This window comes from Nannospalax galili, unplaced genomic scaffold (assembly GCF_000622305.1).
Source record: "Nannospalax galili isolate Female #2095 unplaced genomic scaffold, S.galili_v1.0 scaffold4221, whole genome shotgun sequence".
NCBI classification, from domain to species: Eukaryota; Metazoa; Chordata; class Mammalia; order Rodentia; family Spalacidae; genus Nannospalax; species Nannospalax galili.
In genome coordinates this window covers 20,412-30,059 of record NW_008344820.1, presented here as the reverse complement: position 1 = coordinate 30,059, position 9,648 = coordinate 20,412, and the positions used below count along the sequence as shown (strand labels likewise).

General features: G+C 46.7%; 1 protein-coding gene and 1 pseudogene across 1 annotated transcript in view; both read left to right on the top strand.

The window, feature by feature from the left end:
- LOC103740493 (two pore calcium channel protein 1-like) overlaps positions 1 to 7,544 on the top strand; it is a 35,691-nt gene extending 28,147 nt beyond the window's left edge. The window contains 6 exon segments of the mRNA XM_029567356.1: positions 681 to 900; positions 1,063 to 1,153; positions 2,912 to 3,025; positions 3,262 to 3,386; positions 4,703 to 4,842; positions 7,521 to 7,544. Coding sequence (XP_029423216.1) covers positions 681 to 900; positions 1,063 to 1,153; positions 2,912 to 3,025; positions 3,262 to 3,386; positions 4,703 to 4,842; positions 7,521 to 7,544 — 714 coding nt within the window.
- Positions 7,545 to 7,967: 423 nt separating this feature from the next.
- Positions 7,968 to 9,648, top strand: part of LOC103740492 — a 22,085-nt pseudogene continuing 20,404 nt past the window's right edge.

Here is a 9,648-nt window from a genome sequence, read left to right as displayed (position 1 = left end):
TGAGGGCAGGGCCAGGACCAGAAGCGGTGCTCCTGGAGCCCAAGAAAGGGACTGAGTTGCTCTAGGTGAGAAGGATCAGGAAGCAGTATTGGTTCCCCAGGTGTCTGGGGCCCCAAGACTAGGAATGGCGCAGGGCCCAAACTAGGAGCATAGAACGGCGGGGGGGATGGAAGGGTGAATGTGGCTTAGGGAGTCCCGGCGCTGAGGGCTGCGCTATAGACTTACCCCAAGAGGCCTGAGGATAGTAGTCCTCCCTTTACAATTTTATGTTTAATCTTTTGGTACCCTTAAAGTTTATTTTGGCAGAAAGAACAATGTTAAGACCCAACTTTATACTCTTTCCTCCCCACTTCCAGGGGACTAACTGTTGTTTAGTGAGAATTTAACCCGCTACCTAGCTAGCAGTTTCATTGTTGACTTTGTAAGGGGGGGGGCATTACGTGTGATCTAGTTGGCCCTGCCTTCTGTTCCCTGTGGATTGCTCGGGTTTCTTGACAGACCGTGCAGTGCTGTTCCCTTCCCACCTTCTTGCTGGGGCTCCTTGAAGCTCTTGGCTGAGGAAGGTGACTTTCCTTGAGAATATGCTGGTGTCCTTTTTACTGGATCCCAGAACCACAGCCCAGTTCTTCCCGAGTTTCATCTTTGAGTGCTTCCTGGTGACTGGATGCCACTTACCTTAGGTGGTCTAGTATGCATTTTCTGTCATTGGGATGGAAATATTCCATGGCAAAGTCCGATTCTTTGACCTGAATTTCACAGCTCCTGATGCCCTGGTGTGTGGGAACCCAGCCTTAAAGAGGTCAGCTTTTGCACAAGACAGGTACTGCAAGAACAACTTCAGTGACCTCACCTCCTCCTTCGTTGTACTGATGGAGCTCACAGTAGTGAACCAGTGGCATGATATTGTTTCTGGGAAGACAGTGTGACACACAGGGGATCAGCACTTTGGGTGGGTGGGGCATGTTGATAGCACTCCTAGGAAAAGGGTAGTGTCTTGGCATCTGTGCCTAAGCTCAGGGAACCCACTAAATTTTTCAGAAGTCTGGATCCTTAGCCTCCTACTTCTGGCAGACGTCTTTGTCCTGGTGACCCATCAGGTGGCAAAGCTGTACTTCATCCTGCTTCACATCGTGGTTGTCATCCTCATTGTTAAGTGAGTTTCCTCCTCCTGCCATGGGAATCTGGGATCCCTCTTCCTCAGTGTCTAACTGCTAGTTTGCCTTTGTTCAGCCTTAGTGTAGGTTGTGGGAGAGCCTCATTTTCTGACAAAGGGAGAGGCCTTACTCCTGTCTGTGGTCCTCATAGTGTCCACCTATGCCTTGCACATCAGTGTGTATCACACCTATCACAGCCTCCCAAGTCACTTGGGGTAGAAGGGATTCGAGGCCCTGGCTGGTCTCCTGCTCTTTCCCACTGGGATGGGATCACCTTAAACACACCACTGTTAAAGTGATGCCCAGTCTCTGCGTAAACTAACACAACTTCTGGGACTTTTTAGAACCCATGAAAGCTGGTTACCTTTTAAATTATTTTTGTTTGGTACTTAGACTTCCATTGGGTAGAGTGAAAATATGCCATGAGGGTCCAGGAGGATGGGACTGTGGTCTTAAGGGTTCCAATGGGATGGAACATGACCCCGGTGGGTTTCAGTGGGATGGTCACCGTGACACTGGTGGATTCACTCCACTGTTTCCAGGTCTGTCTTGCCTCTTTCTTTGAAAGGTGCTATGACACCCTACCTCTCAAAAGGCTCTCCTCTCAGCTGGAGCCTCTAGCTTTCACTCCCCAGTTCTTGTGTGGCCTGCATTTGAATCCCTGTGCCCACTATGGTTCTCTTCCACAGAGCTGTCTGTAGGCCAACCCCATCTCAGAGCCTGGGCCTGGGTTATTGAGTTGATTGCCCAGCACCAGTGGGCCCTTGACACCTCCCGTCTCATATGACATCCCACTTTCTGCTGGAGGTTCCAGAGATGTCTTGATTAGAGGACAGAAGAGCCTGGTGGGAACCTGGCCAGACTTGTGTGTCCCATGTGGTCTGAGTGGAACACTTGGGGAAGAGGGTGAGCTACACCAAGTGACTCATAGAGAGACTACTGGAGTGCCAGCCTGGACCAAGGTATGAGGCTTCTTCCCTCTGCTAAAGGACTTGTGAGTGTCTGACAGCCCTGACTGTGTCTTCATTATGGGCAAGTCAGAAAAGGTCAAGAGTTTACCCTACTGCAAGCTAATGGACTGGCCTGGGCTACTGCACTACACACTGACACGAAAGATCTTGGAGATCTGGGGTCAGAGACAAAGACAGTTTGCTATTTGTGGTTAGAGCACCAGCCAAAGAATCACTGTATCAGTTCCCTGAGTCAGTCTCTAACCCAGAGAGGTGAGAGCTAGAAGAAGCAACTGTCAAAGTGGGAAGCTCTGGCCTTAGTGAAGGCTGCCCTTCCTCTGGGGAGGAGAGTTCATCTTTACTCTGGCTTTCAACTTGGGGATGGAACCCAGGGCCTTGCACATATCCCACAGATGGTCTACACTGAGCTTCATTCCCAGCCACTCAGGTTTACTCTGGAGTGGAAGTGTCTTCACTCCTGGGAGGGGAAGGTGAGGGGTTTTATCTTTGCCACTGCAGGCTGCACTGAGTGGGGCGATCTCTGGGCATCTCTCTCCTGGAATCCTCCCCTACACCCAAAGACAAACATTCCTCAGTTGGTCTGAAATGCCTTTGTCCAAAGGCCCTGGCTTCAGACACCTGAAATAGTCATGGAACAGTCTCACTCAGCAATGGGCCCAAGCTGCTTCTTAGAACAGAGTGCATTGTCTTCTCTACATTCACTGCTAGATTTTTCTAGTGAAACCTATGCAGTCCCTTCTGGCCAGGCAGCAACAGATCGCCCTGAACTCCCCCTCCCGCTTGCAGTATTTTCATAGCATTCATCTTGGAAGCCTTCTTTGTGGCGTATTTATTAGAAAAAAGTGAAATTGAAACTGCCATTGAGAAGAAGATTCAAGAGCTTGGAGTGGGGATCCAAGAGCGAGTAGCCTGTTGCTTTGATAACGCTGACTTTGAAGTGGGATGGAAGGGAGACATGCTGTATTGAACCTGGCTGTACCCTGTGAGCTCAGCCCTGTCCTGCCTACTGTTGGGCAGCCCCTCAGGATGTATGCTCTGGATGTGGTGGGACAGTGATCATAGGAACATGTCTGGGAGGCCATGTGAGGGACTCTGTGGGTCGTGACCATGTTCCTGTTCTCTCTTCCTCCTTGAAGGGAAGATGTGCAAGACCAGAAGCTCAATGATAACACAGATGACAGGGACAGTGGCTTTGGTGGGAAGGATGGAGACAGCAGAAGGGAAGCCATGAAAGGGCTATACTTCAGAATTGCATCAAAAAGTACGTGGTCACCCAGTGCAGAACCAGAACTAACCTTTCTCCAGACAACCACCTCCTGGTGGCCAGAGAGATGATTCCAAAATGCAGAGCTGGACTTCGTTCTACTCTTATCGGTCAAGGATAAAGACCGGGCTCCTGGCCTCTGTGAACTTGGTGTGTCTGCATGTCTGTCTCTGCTCCCTCCCACCCAGCCATCACATGTGTTGCCCCTCAGTCCCACTAGCCTTTCAGCTCCTCCATCCTGTTGTGGACCTTTGAAGATCTTGCTGACCCTCTCACCCAGCACTTTCCAGGAAGTCCCTGAGCCTGAGGCCAGGTGCTCTGTGAGGCTTCCTACTCTGCTTTCCCCACTTTCTGCACATGGCGGGGGCACCTGCATCCCTCAGTGATGGCTTTGGTCCTAAACTGTCTTCCTTACAGCTTCAGAACTCCCTATGTACGAGGCTGTGGCTTTGTTGTCTCTAAGCTATCTGCAGGGCCTAACTGTGTTTGACATAGGTACCCTTAGCAAGTCTTTACGTTAAAAATAATTTATCTTTTCTGTATGTATGCATGCACAAGTGCACATGCGTGCACCATGGCACACGTGGAGGTCAGAAGACAACTTGGAGTTGGTTCTCTCCTTCCACCATGTGGGTCCCAGAGGTTGAACTTGTCATCAGGCTTGGTGGCAAGCACCTATACCTGCTGAGCCAGCTCTCCAGCCATTAATGAAACTTTTAAAAATTACTTCATTAGGGGCTGTAGAAATGGGTCAGTAGGTAAGATCACTTGCTGCCCTTCCAGAGGCCCTGAGTTCAGATCCTAACACCCACATTGGGCGACTCACAACACCTGGAACTCCAGCTCCAGGGGATTTGACTCCCCTGTCTCACCTCCATGGGCACCCTCACACATACAAACACAAGAAAATAAATTTAAAAGTAAAATTATTTCATCAATTACTTCTCAGACTTTTGGCTGAGATCACGGGTAAAAATCACTTCATCCTTTTGCAATGGTTTAATGATTGTGTGCTCCCAGTTTGGGTTCTGGCAACAAGAGCAGTCTGAGGAGTGGAGCATGGATCCCAGGAGCAGCCCCGAGGCATGGCTGTCCTCCCTCATCTCGTAAGAAGGGCCTTCTTGGTCTTCATGGCTGGAGGACTCTATGGAGTCCATATTAGTGAATCTGCCAACTTCATCCTTCCTGTCACAATGCTGGGCTACAAAGCTCAGGGCTTTGCCTTCAATTCCAAGGACAGTGCTGATCTGTCAGGCTGTGTGCCCCACGAGCCTCAACACAGATGGATTCCATGTGTCTCTCCTTCATTTTAGAGTACAGGACTGTGGATGCCTTGCCACACCGGATGTTTGAGTCTGAAATAGCTCCCGACAAGGAAGGCCCTTCCTGGGATGAGATTCTGAACCTCTCACCTAGTGACATATATCCCAAGAATCCCAGTTTTGAAAACAGTGTACGATTCTGGGCTTGCAAGGATTCACAACTGGAAACCAAGAGAAGCTGCCATCTTTCTTTCCATATGCTAGGCTGGAGATGATTCTTCCAGCCCCCACTCTCTTCTGTGCTCGAGTCTGTGACTGGCCTCACCTGTCCTGAGGGCACAGCTGCTCTTCTGCACCCCACCAGGGATTGTTCTTAGAGCTGTTGATGGAAGTCAAGTCAAGGAAGCTGATGGAGACGGGGTTGTCCTTCAGCTGGCAGTGCTTGCCTAGCACATGAAGCTCTGGGCTCTAGCTCCAGCACTGCATAAATCATGGGTTGGGGTACACCTGTGTAAATCCCAGCACTCTGGAGGTGGAGGCAGGACATCCCAGGTCATCCTCAGCTACACAGCAAGTTTGAGGCTAGTCTGGGATGAGACCTTGTCAACCCCCTGCCACCCACACAAACAGAATGGAATGATTATTCTATACATGTGTGAAGTGGGTTTATAGACTTTTCATTTATTTTTATATGGTATTTTGCTGTTCTGTCAAAACACAGTGCTACAATGTTACAAGAATGAATTATGCATTTTCAAATGTGGAAAAGGAATAGATTCTAGTAAAGTAGCTTCAATGTGAAGAGAAATATGAATGTGAATATGTTATAAGTTTTCCTTGGGGGCAGTGGGACTGTGTTCTGAAAGCCTCTTTAATTCAGCTATAATTATAGCAAGATTTTGAGTAAGTCATTCGTTGAGGACAGTTTTCTGGATTGAATCTGAAACAGTGGTGACATGTCTCTTCCGGGAATTTTAAAGAGATTTATTTAATTAAACATTTTAATCATGGTAAAATCTGAACTGAATGAAATTCACAATCTTAGAGCTGGCATGGTAGTGCATGTCTGTAATCCTAGCACCTAGGAGGTAGAAACAGTAAAATTAGTTCAAGGTCATACTCAGCTAGTGATTTTGAGGCAGTGTGGATTGAGACCTTATCTACCTACCATCCTTCCATACTTCATTTCTTGTGTATCTAATATATATATATTGTTTTGTTTTGAGACAAGGTAGCCTAGGCTGGCCTTGGGATGACATAGTCCAAGGTGGCTTTGAACACGTGGCAGTCCTGGGATTACAGGCATAAGATACCATTCTTGGCTAATATCTATAATTTTGTTAAAAAAATATTAGCATGAATTGAATGAAATGCCTGAATTGAATTATGGTTTTTAAAATTTGACATATAAAGAGCATTTATTTTAGTTTACAGGTTATTTATTGTCATTTAAGGAATTCAATGCAGTGATATGTTCAAAAATTACCCTTAAATATCTGCATTCTTCCCTTCTCACCCCTTTCATTTTCTCACTCAGTTTGATCATTTTTCCCAGTGGTTTCTGCTTAAGTTTGTTATCCATCCTCTGGAACTAATTTACAACCATGTGGATTGTGTATATTAATATGTAACTGTTTTAAGTGGGTGCCATATTTCATGTTTTCATATATATTACTCAACCTGCCCTTTCCACTTGCCAATTGTTATTATTGATAGACAACCAAGCCTTCCATTCCCAGCCATGTTTTGTGGTTTAAGAATTCACCTATTGTGCACGTATATGCTGTTTCACATGGTCAGCATTTGGTAGTAATGGAGTAAACCTTGTTATACAGGTTTTATCAGGTGGGAGCCCTTCAGCAGGGGTTTGAGTCAGAAACTGTTCTGACTGGCTCCACCAGGGGGCATCCTACTCCAGCCATTGCTTACAAGCTTGCATAGAGGGGATGCTGTGCAAGGAACTGCTCTTTCACCAGCTATCTCAAGCTTTTCAGTAAACCAGTCTCTATGGGTTATAGAATTAGGACTCTATTTCCTAGAGGGCTTGGCAGAATGGCTATACAGGTCTGTGGGGGACTTGGCCATCTCCCTCTTTGCATTGCTTTGCCAGCTAGGGAGTAGTAACAAGCAGGACATGGAAACCTCCTCTGAGCATAGCACATCAGTGCCAGTGCAGTATAGCTCAGTCCAAGACTGTTCTGGAAGAAATGACTCTCATCTTCTTCCACTGTGTGTTGTTTTAGTAGTTTAGCCTAACCAATCCAGGAATGGATCTGCGTTTAACATTTCACAATGGGACAAATAAGAAAGACACGCTGGACTTGAAGGATGAGAGAAAAGAAGAAATAAGGACACGGACTCCTAGGCTATGTGCAGAGAAAGATGTGGAAGGAAGCTTTTCAGGTGTGCTTATGTCTCTGCCAAATGCCCAACCATCTCAGTTCTGATGGTCAAAGCCCACATTTTTGCTTTTCCATCAGGAATGTCTCAGAGGGAAAAAGATGTCAGTCTCACTATTATTAGAGCAATATAACCCAGGGAGAAAGGCATCAGGAGAAGTCTCTGAATCTCCCAATTAAGTGTCTTATTCTTAGCTAGACCTTGACTGTGGAGCAGCTAGCGGAAGATGAATGAGAAATGCTGTCTGAACCTAGGCCTGGGTCCAGCCAGCGTCTGAGCACTCAGGATGAGCTGGTGTGCTAAGGTAGAGAGGTGAGCTCTGTCCTTGAGGAAGCTTTAGTCTCACTAGTGGAGTGTGGTGGAAGGTTCTGGTCTCCCAATACTGACTTGTGTAGCACCCACTTCAGGTGCCTGTTAGATGCAGAGCTTTTCCCCTCATGTTGATAAACCATGTGTGAATGTAATCCAGATGATTGCAACTAAAGGGAGTTGACCGCCTGTTTATACTGAGCATATGGTCAAAACCAAATCAAAACTACTTGGCTAAAGTGTTTAATCGTTGGTGTGAATCACATGAAGGATGTTTTTAAATGTCATATAAATTGAAGATCCAGTAATGGCAAAGGGCCTGGAGTTGACGAGACTCCAGGGATGGACTCACACTGAAGAGCATTTCAGGACACAAGTTAAGACTTGATAGGTCTTAAAAAAAAAATAGGGGACAGAAGTTGTGGGAAAGTGGGTAATAAGGTAAAGGTGGAGATTGGGGGGGAGGGTCTGAATATGATCAAAATATATGAAGTTTTCAAAAACTCAAAAAAAAACCCACAAAAACCAAAACCCAGAACTTTGGGGTCCTATCCTGGTAATTTAGCCCACACCGCAGTTGCACTTACTGTTTTGTAGCAATAAAAGTATGAAAGCGGGGAATCCGGCCTGCTTCCCGCCCCAGGCGGAGGGCCCTGTTGGGCGGGGAAAACTACTATTCCCGGCATGCTCGGTCCCTGGTGCGCATGTCTACCAGAGCAACCTTGCCAAAGAGCGGGTTGGTTTAAAGCGCTGTTTTAGTTCCATGGAAACAGACCTGCTTGCAGCGCGGAGGAGCTACCAGCTGACGGATGGATTAGGGGTGAGGCTGCCGGGACCTGTAGGGGAAGCCCAGGTGCATATGGAAACTACAATGTGCAGACCAGTCCTGTCTCCAACCCACATCAATGCTACAGCCCCTGAAACAGTCACAGTACTTCAGACCAGTCCTGTCTCCAACCCACATCAATGAATGCTACAGCCTCTGAAACAGTCACAGTACTTCAGACCAGTCCTGTCTCCAACCCACATCAATGAATGCTACAGCCTCTGAAACAGTCACAGTACTTCAGACCAGTCCTGTCTCCAACCCACATCAATGAATGCTACAGCCTCTGAAACAGTCACAGTACTTCAGACCAGTCCTGTCTCCAACCCACATCAATGAATGCTACAGCCTCTGAAACAGTCACAGTACTTCAGACCAGTCCTGTCTCCAACCCACATCAATGCTACAGCCTCTGAAACATTCACAATACTTCAGCAGAGGATGAGAAGAGTTGAAGAACAGACCAGTTCTGAGAGATGATCGAATAATGTTGGGCTATGGTGACAAAAGAGGTCAGTTGGAAGCTTCAAACTATTTAGAAGACCTCACCAGCCAGAAAGTCATCAGTCCTATCCCAAGTGAAGTGACTTGTCCCAAAAATAAAGACATTTTATGGAAAAACTGTGAGTTTCTGGTAAACCGAATGTGTCATTTGGAAAGCCTCATCCAGTCCTTAAAGATGAACATCTTTCATCTACGAACTGGAAAGGAACTAAATCCACAGAAAACAGCCTTCCTGAAGGATCAGCTGAACACAATACAGGAGGAGCATTCCAAGGACCTGAAGCTGTTGCACCTTGAAGTGATAAATTTGTGCCAGCAACTGAAAGATGTCAAAGAGGAAGAAGACAAGGCCCAAGATGAAGTGCAGAGGTTGACTGCCACTCTGGAAATAGCCTGAGACAAAGAAGAAAGCAGCTATTATTGAAGAGGAGCTTTAGCGACCGCGAAAGGTAAAATGAACCTTAAAATTCAGGAGCTAAGGAGACAGTTGGCTCAGGAGAAGAATTTCAGGGACTCTCTTGAGAAGTCTGCATCTTCCATGCTACTCAAAATACAAGAAATGGGGTCAACAGTGGAGGCAGAACGGAAACAGGCACATCCTCTGCAGCAGAACTGTATTGCCCTGCAAGGTTCTATACAGACCACCCAGGAGCTCCTGGCACAGGAGCAACAGAAGAATGGAGAGTTGGAGATGGCTACCTCACAGCTCAAATCTGACCTAATTTCCAGAGATGACCTCATTTGCAAGTTGGTTGAAGAAAATAAGAGCGTGCAAATGTCTTTCAACAAGGAACATGAAGAAAACACATATTTGAAATCTGAAATGACATCCCTTCATGATGTATCAGAAAAAGCACAGGTTTTGAATGACCACCTGACCAGAAAGTGTTCAGAGCTAAGCAGCACGCTTCAGACTGTTAAAATGGAAAATGCCAGAGTTATTGCTGAACATCATGCC